Source organism: Hyperoodon ampullatus (assembly GCF_949752795.1).
Source record: "Hyperoodon ampullatus genome assembly, chromosome: 3".
NCBI lineage: Eukaryota > Metazoa > Chordata > Mammalia > Artiodactyla > Ziphiidae > Hyperoodon > Hyperoodon ampullatus.
Genome location: NC_136916.1, coordinates 168,799,823 through 168,815,025, shown reverse-complemented (window position 1 = coordinate 168,815,025; position 15,203 = coordinate 168,799,823). Strand labels below are relative to the sequence as shown.

At 41.0% G+C, this 15,203-nt stretch overlaps 1 protein-coding gene and 1 pseudogene across 3 annotated transcripts in view; one reads left to right on the top strand and one right to left on the bottom strand.

Annotated features, from left to right (window-relative positions):
• GOLGA5 (golgin A5) overlaps positions 1 to 12,168 on the bottom strand; it is a gene marked incomplete at both ends in the record, with an annotated part of 28,181 nt that extends 16,013 nt beyond the window's left edge. Inside the window, 5 exons of one of the 2 annotated variants that reach the window (XM_079701010.1) lie at positions 3,455 to 3,658; positions 6,020 to 6,143; positions 6,596 to 6,815; positions 7,701 to 7,928; positions 11,622 to 12,168. In XM_079701010.1, the coding sequence (XP_079557136.1) occupies positions 3,455 to 3,658; positions 6,020 to 6,143; positions 6,596 to 6,815; positions 7,701 to 7,928; positions 11,622 to 12,168 (1,323 nt within the window). The remainder of the gene's footprint in view (positions 1 to 3,454; positions 3,659 to 6,019; positions 6,144 to 6,595; positions 6,816 to 7,700; positions 7,929 to 11,621) is intronic. The other variant, XM_079701011.1, reaches the window with a different exon arrangement.
• Positions 9,895 to 10,187, top strand: LOC307050676 (non-histone chromosomal protein HMG-14-like; annotated as a pseudogene). The gene has a single exon. The product of its transcript is annotated as a non-histone chromosomal protein HMG-14-like (transcript).
• Positions 12,169 to 15,203: the final 3,035 nt, after the last annotated feature.

The window sequence follows — 15,203 nt, the reverse complement described above, 5'->3', positions numbered from 1 at the left end:
TATTAACAAGATTCTTCTCATCCTTTCTTATACTACCCCCCGCCACCAATCACATTCCATTCAACAAATATTTATGGAGAACCTACAATGAGTTTGGCACTATGCTAAGCGTCCTATGTAATAAAGACAACGTCACTCCAGACAGCACCCTCTGCCTTATGAATCAAAAGGGAAGTGACAAATATCCGATACAAGGCAGAGTTCTGAGCAGAAAAAAATACACTTCTGGGGAAGAGAAGACTTTACTTGAAAGATAGCTCTTATGCTGGTCCTGGAAAATGGCTAAGATTTTAAAAGGTGTAGAGAAAACAGAGGACAAAGCGTAAAATGAAAAAGCACGAGGGCCCAAGAGTATCCTGGGATGCATTCAGACAGAATGTCAGGACCAGTGTGTGAGGGCTTCGGATATCGGGCTAAAATGTGTGAATTGTACTGGGCGGTCCGGAGCCAGTTACCAGGAAGTGGATAAGGAAGTGATATGACCAGAGGTGTGTTTGAGGAGGGTAACTCTGGCAGAGGTTTAAAGCGGCAGCTCACAAACTATGGTCGATGGGCCAGATCTGGCCTGTGGCCTTTTTTTGTATAGCTCACTAAGCTAAGAATGGTTCTTTATATTTTCAAAGGATTATAAAAAAGTAAAGACCAAGAATATGTGATGGAGATCACATACAGCCCTCAAAGTCTACAACAGGTACTATTTGGCCCCTTACAGAAAAAGTTTGCCGACACCTAGTATAAAGGATAAGTTGGAAGAAGAGATTTGACATGGGAAGACTAGTTTAAAAAGTGCTGTAATCCTAGGCCAGTAATAAAAAGGACCGTTGGTTCCTTCACCATAAATATTTGAAAGTCACTCTCCTCCATCAAAAATAGTTTCTCCTTTTTATGGGTGATGTCTTCCAGCTTTTATGTATTTTTCAAATTTTCTATAATAAACATGATTAGATCTACATCTATATTTATATATTCATACCTCCATGTGGCTAAAGAGCAGACCTCTCTACTGAGCTTCAGGCCTACACTTCTGATGGTCTTCCTGATACTTTCACCTCGATGTCACATCAATTTTGCAAACTCACCGTAATTTATCATAATCTCCTTCAATCCTAGACTGCTGTCTCTCCTTTTTTCCCTCTTGTGGTAGCACACGGGAACATCATTCGTACACTCAAACCAGAAACCTGGAATCATCCTGGATTCCATTTACCTTTTTCTCTCTTCTTCCAATTAAATCTCCAAGTCTCATATATTCTACCTCCTACAACTCTCCCAGCAGTCCCTGGTTTGTCATCCTCACTGCCACAAACTTAGATCAGGTCCTCATAATTTCTTATCATTATTTTTGATAAAAGCCTCTTTATCATCTACATCTCACCATCCCACTCCTCATCCCTTTGAGGCATTCAACCATTTACTGAGTACCTACTAAGGGCCAGGCACTGTGCTGGGGATTCAACGGTAAACAAGACAGACATCCAACACTCGCCTAAACTCTTCATGGCTGCCACAGTTCTTACACCCAAATCTGATCATGCTGCTCAAGTCCTCCAAAACCTCCCCACCCCCTACCATCACCTATAGGATAAAATCGAAACTCCTCTGCATGGTATGCAAGGCCTTCCACAATCTGGCATCTGCTGTCATTGAGTTTTCTCTCCCATCTCTTAATCTCTAATACTTGATGCTCTAGCAACAGAGAACTAGCTGCAGTCTCCTAAATACACCATGTTCCCTCAGGCCCGCTCTGCTCTGGCACAGGCTGTTCTACCTGAAATCTCCTCCCTACCACGGGTCTTCCTACTCATCCTTCAAGTTCCTCTTCATCCAGCATCTCCAGTGATCCCTGACATCTCCAGGCAGGTTTTAAGGACTTCTTCTTTCAAGCTCCCATAGTATTGTGTCAATAATTTCATTTTATCAATTGCCTCAGTGCTGTCCCACTAAACTGAATGCTCCCTTAAGAAAGAGGACACATCTTTTGGCTCAGTATCCTCAGCACCTATCAAAGTGCCTAGTGAATAGTTAGGTGCTCAATTAAGTACCTCTTAGATGAATTAACAAATTACACTGATACAACACAAATAATTAGAAAGAAGAGTTTAGAGGAGATGGATATGATATTTCACGGAGGTAGAATAAAAAAGGGGTTCATTGCCAATAGGAGGCAGGCGCTAAAGGAAAAAGGTGGAGTCAAAAGGACACTGCAGTTTCAAGCTTCACTGCCTAGGAAGGTGGCAACATCACTTATGAAAACAGGAGAATGGAGGGGAAGCTGATTTGGGGGTTGGGACATCCCACACAGAGAAGCATGGCAGGCATTCAGAAACCAGGTGGGAAGTTGGAGCCATGCTGAAGTCCCATCAAGTGACAGAAGCAGAGTATATGACAAAGCAAAATAAAAAAGAATAACAAAAAAGGACAGAAGAAGAGGACCCAAGAGAAACAGCAGTAAAGAGAAGACAGAGAGCTAAGGCAGTACACGTAACATTAGAAGGCGGCTTTCAAGAAGGTAGGAGGGTTCACAGGGTGAAAACCTCTACCAAAATCAAAGTGGATGGAAACCAGTAAGAGGACAGAAAGCATTTAGGTCACTAAAGACTTTTGAGAAGACAATTTCAGAAATGTAGTGGGGACAGAAATTACATAAAAGAGTTAAAGTTAACAGTTCTAAAATGAAGACAGCAGATATCATACGTCTGGCAGATGTCGCACGTCTGGCATTAAAAGAAAGGAGAAGGACAGGGAAATGGATCAAAGTGGTCAAAAGAGCCAAAAGCAATGTTTTTAACAGTTGTTATGTTCTTCCTTGTTGATCCTCTCTTGAATTTTTCAGAGGGACTGGTCTAGGCCTCCTCCAGCTCTCAGATCTCCTCTCCCAGCGTTTTCCCCCTCCCTTAGATCTAAGACTGTAGTCATCTAATGTAGTTTTCAACTTCTCTTTCCTTTGCCTTTCATATCAGAGTGAAGACGTGTCCTTTCATTTTTTTTTGGGGGGGGGATAATTCTTCCGCCTGTGCATTGATTCCATCTCCTTTCACCTCATTTAAGCCCTTTCTCCGTAAGTCTGTCCTCTTTCTTCCTCTGTACCTTTCTCTCTGCTGCCTTCTTCTGGCTCAGCTTGCTCAACAGCACATGGTTACTTAGTGGAAGAACAAAGACCAGATCTTGAAACACCTAACTGAGGAAAAAACATTGCTTTTGGTGATTAAGGTGACAGGTTGAAGACCTGAACTAGGTAGTGGCAGAATGAATTTTTTTCTTAAAAGGAAAAAAGTGGTAGGAACAGGAGACATTTCATCTTTTTTTATAATATTTCTAAGAAGAGCAAGGCACCTGAAGCAAGCCAACCCAGTCAAACAGGAACAAAGTATCTCACAGATCTATAAAAAGTCTCAGAATGTCTCTCGGTCATCTGGCCTATCTTAACATTCACACATGTGCATCTCACACTTACCTGGAGTATTCTGGTAGCTTTCTGCTTGTAGTCAATTAATTCCTGCTTAGAGGACTCCAAGTTGGACTTAAGCATTTTGATTTGCTGCTGTAGCTCATCCGCTCTTTTCTTCTCATCTGAGTATTTTCTTTCCGCCAGGGTAACTGCTTCTGCCAAATTCTGGCGCTCCGCTCCCATTTTATTAAGGCGTGCAGAAAACTCGCTCTGTGACAAAGTTTATATTATACTTATTATATCATTTTGCTTTGAGGTATACTTTACAACCATCCATTTAGATAGCTCATGGGATTTATTAGCTCAGCCCAACAACATAACAGGGAGGTAAAAAAGGTTCTTCATTTGTTAGGAACTGAAGAACAGGAACTCTACGGTTGTGGTTCCCAAACATGGCAATTCGTCAAGATCAGTGAGGGAGTCTGTTAAAAACATGGCTGCCCAAAGCCTTCCTTGGGCTTAACTGAGTTGGAAATTCCAAGACTGGGCTTGGGAATCTGTTTTTTAAGAAGTTTCCCAGGTGAATCTGGTCACTTGGATATTAAGTCTGGTCTGACGCTAGCTGATCAATGAATAAAAGCCTACAGAAAACTAGAAAGTCTATTAGAAAACAAATGGAAGACACAAGTACACAGCTACATCTTTTCTAATATCATGGCTAATGTTTTTCCTTTATTTCAGTTTTTCTAATAAACTATTCCCTCTAATTTTTTTAGCTTAAGAAACTTTTAAAGTACACTCTAAAAAACACATGGTCTGTCCCTTAGCCTAAATTTAGTTCTGAGAATTATTTATATTTTACCCTTATTTTCAAAAGCTCCCATCACCAAAAAAACTCAGAAGGCGAGACAGAAATCAGAAAGCTTTTATAGTTACACGCCAATGACTAAAGCCCACAAACTTTGGATCCAATATGAACTCCTGTTTGGAAGAAAAGGAGCTGGAGGACCGCTCAGTGAGGCACACTGAGCATGTGAAATGTGTCTGCAACTGAGAACTGCATTTTTAAGTTTACTCATTTAAATTAATTTAACATACTGAAGCTCAATTCAATTAATAATAGATTTATGGAGATATAATTTACATTCCATAGAGTTCACCCTTTTAGGATGTACAATTCAGTGTTTTCCTGAATACAATTCAGTGTAGTGTTCTCAGAGTTGTGCAACCATTGCCATTATCTAATTTCAGAACATTTTCACCCCAAATAGAAATCCTCTACCCGTTCGTCCCCCTCCCTCCCAGCCCCTGGCAACCATTTATCTACTTTCTTTCTCTACAGAATTGCCTATTCTGGACATTTCATACAAATGGAATCAACAATATGTGGCCTTTTGTGTCTGGCTTTCTTCACTCAGGATAATGTTTTAAAGGTTCATGCATGTTATAGCATGAGTCAATAATTCATTCCTCTTTATGGCTGAATGATATCTCCTTGTGCGGATATGCAACATTTTGTTTATCCATTCAGCAACTGACGGACGTTGTATTGTTTCCAGTTTGGGGCTATTATGAATAATGCTGCTATGAACATTCATGTACAAGTTTTTGTGTGGACATGTATTTCCAATTTTCTTGGGTATATACCTAGGCGCAGAATAGCTGCAGCATATGGTGACCCTATGCTTAACTTTTTGAAGAACTGTTATTCTGAGTAGGTTTAGAACAACTTTTTTACCTATAAATTTTATGAAATCTAAATACAGATCGAGTATTCCTGAAGAAAATTTAGTGAATGAATTGAGATGAACTGTGCTGTAAGTGTAAAACACACCATATTTTAAGGAATCAGTATGCAAAAAAGAATGTAAAATATCTCATGAATAATTCTTAACATTAACTACATGATGAGATGATAGTACTTTGGGATATTTTACTGTGGTAAATAAAATATATTAATAAAAAATTTTAAAAGCCTATATTACCTGTTACTTACTTTTAGGGCTGAACTATTTTCACCTGTTGAAAAGACAGTCTGAGCCAGCGGTTCTCAACCCTGACTACCCATTAGCTACACCTGCAAATCGTGTAAATCCAAATCACCAACACCTATGCCCTACGTCATACAATGGGATCTGACTCCCTGGGAATGAAGACTCAGCATCAGAAAGTATTAAAACCACACAGGAGGTTCTAATGTGTAGACAGAGCTGAAAATCACGAAACTAGATGCAAAAATTCACTGAAGTGTAAAACTCTAAATAAACATTATCTACAACTCTCTCTTGAAATAACAGAACCAGATTAAATTGGAATCAGAAAAAGCTTAAATAAAAAGAATGAGATGCCTCACATCAGCTTTTAATCAAATAATGGTAATGCTGGCTGCACAACCAAATTAAATGAAAGGATGTATATATCTAATGAATATTAAGTATTTTAATTGTTTTTCAACCTAGAAAATTAAATTTAGCAAGGATCAAGCTAAATTTTCAAATACTTAGTTTCTGCCACAGAAACAGAAGTTTCTGGATCGCACTGCAGAATTTTATTCCAGTAAATATGTTATGAACAGTGTAAAGCGATTCCTCCTCATCCAAATAATCAGAGCCCTGCTGTCCCCATTCTGACCTGCATTTGTTTGTAGCTCTCCTGCTCTCTCTTCAGAGTGGCATCTGCTTCGTGCAGTCTCTCCTGAAGAGTTTGTAGAGCTTGACTCTGCAGGCTACTACCTTCGCTGTGATCCTGCATTATTCTAAAAGAAAAGACATCACTTGAAATAACTCATTTCCACAGTATACAAATGAAAAGGTAGAATAATTTTTAGAGCACTGGCATATTAGCACAAAAAAGATGCCTTGACTAAAACATTCTTAGAGAAATCTTTTTCCCTTTTAATGGACTGTAATCTATATTTTTAGGCATCCAAATATAAGCACACGCCACACATCATTGTATGTCAAAAGATTAATGACACTGCTCTTCAAATATTTTTAAATTCAGAATTTGCTAACAATGCATCTCAAAATTCAGAGAATAAATCCATTTTTAACCACACGCATTTCCAGCATTACCGAAAGCTACATTTTCTCTCCTGTAAATTTACAAAGTTAAATTTTGATAAGACAGTATTTACTACCATATTTATCATTACTTGCATTGATAAACATTCTAGCTCATTTGCTCATTATTAATAGAATTAGCTACCGTGACTTTTCACTCTGTAAGGCTTCCAGTGCTTCTGTGCGAGTATTCAGCAGCTGGTCAGCTTCTTGGAGTCTCACTTTCAGTACAGCCAGCTGGGAATCCTTTGCAGCCACCGCTTCAGTCAGGTCATCTACTTGTGCTCGAAGTTCTCGAGTTATTCGATCACTCTTTGAATGGTCAACATTCCACTTTTCAACTCTTGCTCTTGCTTTGTTTAATTCTTAAAAAAAAAAAGAAAAAGAAAGAAATTTCTCCATACAAGTAAACACATCTCTCTCAGAGCACACAAAGATTCTCCTTTGAATCCCTTTAGTACTTATTGCCAAAATTAGCTTACAAATATCTTCAAATTTTTTGCTCCAAGAGGGACCTCCATTTTCCAAGGCCAACATTCATATCTATATTACAGTTAATTGGTTGGAAACAGGCATGAAGCTAGCTGCTCTTCTACAAATGTCTTCTTCTGGAGATATGTCATAAAGCATTTGGGAGCCAAAACCAGTAGACAGCCGAGAGTTCACAAGATTAAAATGGTCAGTGGATTTTTGGAGTTCTGCTACAGATAGTAAAGAATGCACATCCAAATCAAGGGTCGACGATGTACACCCCAGTAAGATCAAAAGAAACAAAAACAAAACCTGAAGATAAACACTGGAAAGAAATGTTTCTTTCAGTTACTGTGGCAAAAAGATGTTCTTTTAACCTAGAAAATTGGTGCAGAAAGAGCAATGCAGTGCAGAGTGCCAACCAAAAAAAAAAAAAAAATTAAATATTGAAGCAAACTGTACAGGGTCTCTGGAAAAACTATTTCTATGTCTAAATTAGTCTGGGTTAAAGTGAAGCTTCTTCTAAAGTCAGTCTAACAAGGCTTAAACTATCTTCCTATTCGTGGTTTCTAAAGAATGACCAAATAGGCCAGTGTTTTGTTTCAGGTGGGTGGGAGGATGATTGTTCCCATTTCCAAATCTGGGCCCTATATTTCTGTGAAAACACTATTTTACAAGTCCCATCTAAAATCTTTCTAATAGTTTAGATATAATCAAGTTTTTAGTTTATTTTTGAAATGCTACATTCCTAACCCTGGGTAATTTAAATAAGGCTCTACCCTCTTGAGTTTCCTTGGATCTTTGAAGTAATGAGGCCATTTCTTGATTTAAAGACTGAACCTCATTCCTCAGCAGTTGATTCTCCAGTCGAAGATTAGATAGTTCATGTGATCTCCCATCATCTTTAGGCCCTGGGTTGTGATCAGCACAGGCAGCACTTGATGATACATTTTCCTTTGAAGAAATCTCTTGGCCTTCATGGCCAGAATCTGAATTATTAGAGGCTTCTGTAAAAAAAGCAAATACATCTTTGTTACATTGGAATGCTCACTATATATGCTTACTAGTAGCTTACTGTGGTAGAATGACTTTTGGCTCAAGTTGACTGCTATAGCTGAAACACCATAAAAAGTAAACTTAAATTTTTAATAGACTCCCCTCTTTTGAAATTTCATTCTCATACATACAGCCTATAGATCTGTAAGGACCCTCGAAGTCTGGACACACTGAACAAATGGTGATAAAGAAAAGATACAAGAATACAGTTCTGGGAAGGGGAAAAAAAAGTAAAGAAATTTATGTGGTTGGGTTTAGCTAAACAAGGGTTTTGGTCTCCCTTCTGTCTATGAATAATTTTTGAAAAAAAGGGAGAAGTTTCAACATTGAAAATACTGGAAAGGCATAAAAGAACAGCTGTGGGTTTCAAGGCAAGGAGAGTAATAACAGGTCAGAGCAATTTGTTATATACCAAACTGGAGTCTAAACTGCCTTACCCAAAGAGATACTCATTAATTCAGATACTCATTAATTCAGTTTCATCTTGTTTTTGTTATTAAATGTGATGCAAATACACTTTTTACTTACTCCAAAAAAATTAAGTATGTGCTAAAAAATGAACTATATCTAAATGAAAAAGTTCTCAACATCTTTAGTGATCAAGGAAATGCAAATTAAAACCAAAACAAGGACCAAAACACACCCGCTAGATGGCTAAGATTAAAAAGACAACATAAAATGTTGGTGAAGATATTAAACAACTTGGAACTCTTATAGACAGATTGCTGGTGGCAATATAAATGACATAAACACTGTGGGGAAGTATTCACAATTTCTTATGAAGTTAAACATGTACCTACCTTTTGACCCAGTAATTCCATTCCTGGGTATTTATTGAACAGAAATAAAAACATTTTTCCACAAAAAGACAAGTACAAAAATGTTCATAGCACCTTTATTCACAAAAAACAAAAACTGGAAAATCCCCAATGTCCATAAAAGATACTGGGTAAATTGTGGTATAATACTACAGTAAAATACTACACAATAAAAAAGAATTATTAATATACTCAATAACATGAGTGACTCTCACTAACATGCTGAATAAAAGAAGTCAGGTAAGAAAGTATTCATACTATATGATCTCACTTTTTGCTGGCAAACATGAAGTTTTAGAACCGACAAAAATAATCTAAGGGGAAAAAAATCAGAACAGTGGGTGCTTGGGGGATGGGTGCGGAGATGAACTAGAAAAGGACATGAGGCACTCCCTGGGGCAAAGGAAACATTCTTTATCGTGATCAAGGTGTGGGTTTCATAGGTGTAGCCATTTGTCTGTACAACTAAGATTTTCCCATTTCAGTAACGTGTAAAAATGATGAGACAAACAGGGAAATTTGAATACTGACTAGATATTAGATGATACTAAGGAATTATTAATTTTATGGTGATAATGACGTGACTGTTCGTTTTTAAAACTTGTATTTTTTAGAGTTAATGAAATATTTATAGAAGAAATGATATGAGATCTGTGATTTGCTCCAAAATAATTCTGTGGTGGGTAGAGGTAAAGAAAGAGATTGAAAATGAGATGTTATAAATGAAACAAGAATGGCTATGAGCTGTTGATTATCATCACTGGATAAAAGTTAATATGGGGGTTGAGTGGAACCATCAGTCTCTACTTTGGTATATTTGAAATTTCCAAAATAAAGATTTTTTTTAATGAATAAAAATTGACAGAATTTTAAAAATTATTTTTAATTTTATAAGATTTTAAAAAGAAATAAAGTACATATCCAAACCTGTAAGATATATCTAAAGTAGCAGTTAGACATTTATAGCCTTGGATATTTACATGAAAAATGAAAGGAAGAAGCTCGGGCGGGGGGAGGAGTGGCAGCGGCCAGGCAGCCCAGCTTTGCAGGCTCTCAGCACGGCCCGCAGGCACCTGGCACGCGCCGGCCCGTCGCCACGATGCCCAAGAGGAAGGTCGAGGGGGCGGCGAAGGAGGAGCCCAAGAGGAGGTCGGCGAGGTTGTCAGCTAAATCGGCTCCTGCAAAAGTGGAAACGAAGCCAAAAAAGGCGGCAGGAAAGGATAAATCTTTAGACAAAAAAAGTGCGAACAAAAGGGAAAAGGGGAGCAAAGGGAAAAGGGGCTGAAGTGGCTCACCAAGACTAAAGACTTACCTGCAGAAAACGGAGAAACTAAAAACGAGGAGAGCCCAGCTTCTGATGAAGCAGGAGAGAAAGCAGCCAAGTCTGATTAGTATCACACACCTGGTCCTATCAGTGGTCCCTGTCTCCCTTCTTGTACAATCCAGAGGAATATTTTTATCAACTATTTTGTAAATGCAAGGTTTTTAGTAGCTCTAGAAACATTTTTTAAAAGGAGGGAATCCCACCTCATCCCATTTTTTAAGTGTAAATGCTTTTTTTAAGAGGTGAAATCATTTGCTGGTTGTTTATTTTTTGGTACAACCAGAAAATAGTAGGATATTGAATATGGGAGGCTTTGATTGTCTTGGGTGCCAGCTTAACATTCCACAGATGGAGGGTAGCTTTTATATCCTATAATACAAAGCACACTAAATGTCAGTTTGAAGTCACTTGTGCATTTAATGTCTTAAACACTTTAAATTACTTCTCTTCCCATGTTGTTTTTGGTAGAATTGTTTCCTAAAGCAAACTACTCACCCCTTATCTTGGCTCACCTGGGCAGAATTTTGTGCACTCTGTAACATCTTTGGTCGTGGTAGTCCAGTTCTTCTAGTAACTGTTAATGTGCTGTGAACGACTGACAATTTGAGTATGTAGTGTACATTATATTAAATTGTGAATTAGTGGGACTTACGATATAACAGCATATCAATATTTGAAGATACTGGTACTTGATATCCTGTGAAGGAAAATTTGCCTCCAGATTTTAAGCTGGAAAGTCACTGGAATAACTGTTCAGAAAAGAATCACAACTGTATGATTTTTTAGATTTTTGGTACATATGTTGAGAATTGTGTACAAATTGAAATGTCTGTGTACTGATCCTCAAAACAACCAATAAAATTTCAATTATGAAAGAAAAAAAAAAGAAAGGTAGGGGGCTTCCCTGGTAGTGCAGTGGTTGAGAATCCACCTGCCAATGCAGGGGACACGGGATCGATCGCTGGTCCCGGAAGATCCTACATGCCGCAGAGCAACTAAGCCCGTGTGCCACAACTACTGAGCCTGCGCTCTAGAGCCTGCGAGCCACAACTACTGAGGCTGCGTGCCGCAACTACTGAAATCCGTGCACGTAGAGCCCATGCTCTGTAACAAGAGAAGCCACCGCAATGAGAAGCACACGCACTGCAACGAAGAGTAGTCCCCGCTCGCCACAACTAGAGAAAGCCTGTGCGCAGCAACCAAGACCCAACGCAGCCAAAAATAATTAATTAATTAATTAATTAATTAATTAAAAAAAAAAGATGCTGGGCTGGGTAAAGTTACCAACAGACAACATTCAAAGGTCCCTACTGTAACCGTACATTGGCTAATAGTGTTCCATGCGGTCCCCCTTATTTACACCACACACTTCAGAGAGCCTGCCCTTGCGCCAGCAGGGACAGGTAACAAAACAGAGCATGACAAATGCTACCAAAACATTTTAGGCTATGATGACATCCAATATGGTTAACTCTAAAAGAAACAGAGGACTGATTAACTACCACGGCTTTGGTTCCCAGAAGGATGTTCTTCCATGGTTTTGATGGTGGTTACACTGGTGTCCACAGAACTGACGCTTGTTGTCCGAGAACTCTGCAGGACGGATGTTTTGCCCCTTTCTTTTTTGATTTCCACTTTCCCAGTAGGCTCCTTCTGTGAACTATTAAGAAAATCAAACAGCAGCTCATCATCAGGTTCTGACTTTTTTCTTCGAACAAACTGGGATGAAGGCCTAGGAACAGATGCATTTTCAACAGGATGGGAGGCCTCCACGGATGTCCTAGATCCTAGTTTCACATTTGCAGTCCCAGCTAAGATGGTGGCTTTTTGATTCCTAATATTATCAGCTGCTGAGGAAATGTACGTAGCTTTGGGTCCTGTCTGATAAGTCAAATCTGTATTTTGCTGGTGAAGTTCAGGATAGTCAGTAGTTTTGCTGTAAACAATGCCGCTGGTGTTTTCTTTTCTACTGAGAGCTGTTGCAGCCCCTTGATCAACTCTGTTTAAAAGATCTTCTGCCTTTCCAGCAAGATCAGCAAACCAGGACATGATGGCAGCAGAATAATCCTGTTGGTGAACCTATAAAAAGGATATAAAATGATCAGTGTGGCTTAACAGCAGAGCACAGCGATTAAGACCAGGCTCTAGAGCCAGACAGTCCTGGGTTGGAAAAGCCTGACCCTGCCTCTTACTATGTAACTTCAAGCAAACTACTTGACTGAAACTGAGAAACTTCACCTAGAAAATGAGGAAAATAAGTGTACTTACTTTACAGGATGGTTTTAAGATGAAATACTACATTAAAAAACACTTTGAAAAATGCCTAGCACACAGTAGGCACTCATCTGAGTAGATGCTACCATAATTACAACTACCACTACCACTGTTATTCCTATTTCAACAAAGTGTAAATACTGCAGCACTATCATGGATAATTTAGGTCTGCACATACACGTCTAAAATATACCTTCAATAATTTAGATTCTCAGTACCTACTATATGCACATTAAGCTAAGTTCAGAATAAAACAATTACGATTGCACAGACATTCATTTGATGCATATTATCTGGGTACTTATCCAGTGCCACAATAAATCAAAATGATGATGATGAAATAACTAGTTTCCATTTCATAGAAGAGTAGCATATAAAAAAGTCAATAACCATTTCTTGAATGTGCACATTGTTCCTTTTGCCTGGAGCGCTCTTTCACAGTTAACTTTTTTTTCATTCTTGGTCTTCACCTGAACGTCATCTGCCCCCAAAATGGCTTTTCTGTCCCATCTAAATTAGGTCCTATCATTCTCTGCTCACACATCCCTTCATGTTTTATATGTATTTTTTCCCCCTGTCTCTCCCTCTTGGGGAAGGGGAGGCGGGGAGTGGGTGGATAAACGCCATGTCTGTTTTGCTCACCCATGAATTCTCAGCACACAGTAGGCACCCATAAATACTGCTGAATGGAATTAATTTTTATGTTAGGTGTCCTGCAAACATTATCTTTAGCACACATAATTTTCACAACCACATTGTGTGGTAAGTAGCAATACCCTTTTTTCACACAAAAAAAAAAAAAATGGGGGGAAAGGTTTAGAAAGATCCCAGAGTTTAGACAGCAGCTCAGACAGGCAAATCTAAGTCAGCCAAACCCACCTTTTAACCCCTGCGTTCCCCATCTAGCCTCCCAGTATCCGAACAACCTCAAGAAGAAACTCACCCTCTAAACCCGTTCCCTACAAAATGGGATGATTATATGCCCGTGTATTTCACAGAGCTTATGTGAAATCCAATGAAAATGGAAGTGACATGCTCCATAACATATAAAACTCCCTACAGAGTATGTATCATTCCCGAGTAAACACTGGTGGTAAGTAGGGAACAAATGATCTCTCCTAATAAAGCAATCAAAACATACTTATTAACTTATCTCTTGCCTCTCACTGTAAAGTTTTAAAGGGTTTTAAAACAAAAGCCTGTGCCTTAAGATTGAGTACCCAATTAAATGTTAAGATGGGCCCTAGGCACTTGCCCCGAGGACAAAAGAACAACTCGAGCAGACTTCCGAGGTACAGAGCCCTCAAGAAATTCCGCCCAGTAAATGGTCCACGCCGAGCTGAAGAGAGAGAGGGTGAGAGCGCAAGGGATGGGGATGGGGATGGGGATGGGGATGGGGATGCGGATGGGGATGGGGATGGGGATGCGGATGGGGATGGGGATGGGGATGGGGATGCGGATGGGGATGGGGATGGGGATGGGGATGGGGATGGGGATGGGGATGGGGATGGGGATGGGGATGGGGATGGGGATGGGGATGGGTCGGCCGACGGCGGTGGCAGGGCCTGCACGAAGGCCAAGTGTCAACACAGAGAAAGGGAGGCTGGGGATCAGCTGCTCGGTCCCAGGGACTCTGCTGTCAATCTCAGGTGGGAGAGTACAGACCCCCACTTCGCTCCCTACTCACTGCACTGAGCCTCCGGAGGGGGAAGAGTGGCCAAACCAGGCTGGGGCGGGGGAGGGAGGGAAGGGGAGGGCACTAAGCCACGTCCGTGGAGGCCCAAGGGGGCTCCCCTGCCCTGTTCCTGAGCCCCCGGCAGGGCGGAGAGATCAGGGTCTCCGCTGAGGGGATGCCGCCCCCGCCTCTAAGGCCGTTAAGGCCCCAAGGGGACCCCTCGGCCCCCCGCGGCCACCTCACCTGAGGACTCTAGAGCGGCTGCACCGCGGCCTGGTCACCCTCCCAGGCCGCCCGTCCTCAGCAGCCGGCCGAGAGAGGGCCCAGGTTGAGCAAACCCGGCCCTCGATCGCCCACGGCCCAGTTACTCTTCCGGGAGACGTGGAAGAGCGGCGAGGACCCCAAAACAGAGTGGCTTCCGAGCTGCCTGAGCGGGCGGGAGCCTAGACCAGCCACCTGCAGGCGGCTCAGGCAGCAGCGCCGCCGGCTGCGGGGCCCTCGCGCCTGGCCACTCCCTTTTTCCGCCTGTGGCGAGCAAGGGCGGGGGCAGGGCCTGCGTGCGTGTGACATAGCTCGCCTCCCTAGGACCGCGGCCCGCACGCGGCCGACACAACATTGGAGGCCTCGCCCATCTGGGGGCGTGCCCCACGGCGGCCCACGTGGGTGGCAGGGGCGGTGCCCTGCCGGAAGGAATTGGAGGCTCGAGACACAGGTGGAGCGGCCGGCGTTTACCTTTCCCCGTTCTCCTTCGCTCGCCTAGTTTTACGAATGAGGATGTTGAGGCCCATCCTCAACGGGGGATGAGAGTACAGAGGCAGAGACATATTAAATAAACCACTGAACGAACAAGATAATTTCAGAGCTTTACCAGAGCTGTAAATACAAGATAATAGGGAGAAGTGACTGGAGGTGAGGGAAGCGCTTTAAATGATGTGGACAGGGAAGGTCTCTCTCTGAGGAGGTGACATTTGAGCTGAGACACAAATGATGGAAAAAGCCAGTAACGGGCTTTCCATACAGCTGTACTGTAGTTATGTTATGCATACAGTTCACTGAATATTTGAAATAAGTCTAAAATCCACATTTAATAATAATTCAACAAATACTCAGCACCTACTTTGTGCACAGGGTTGAC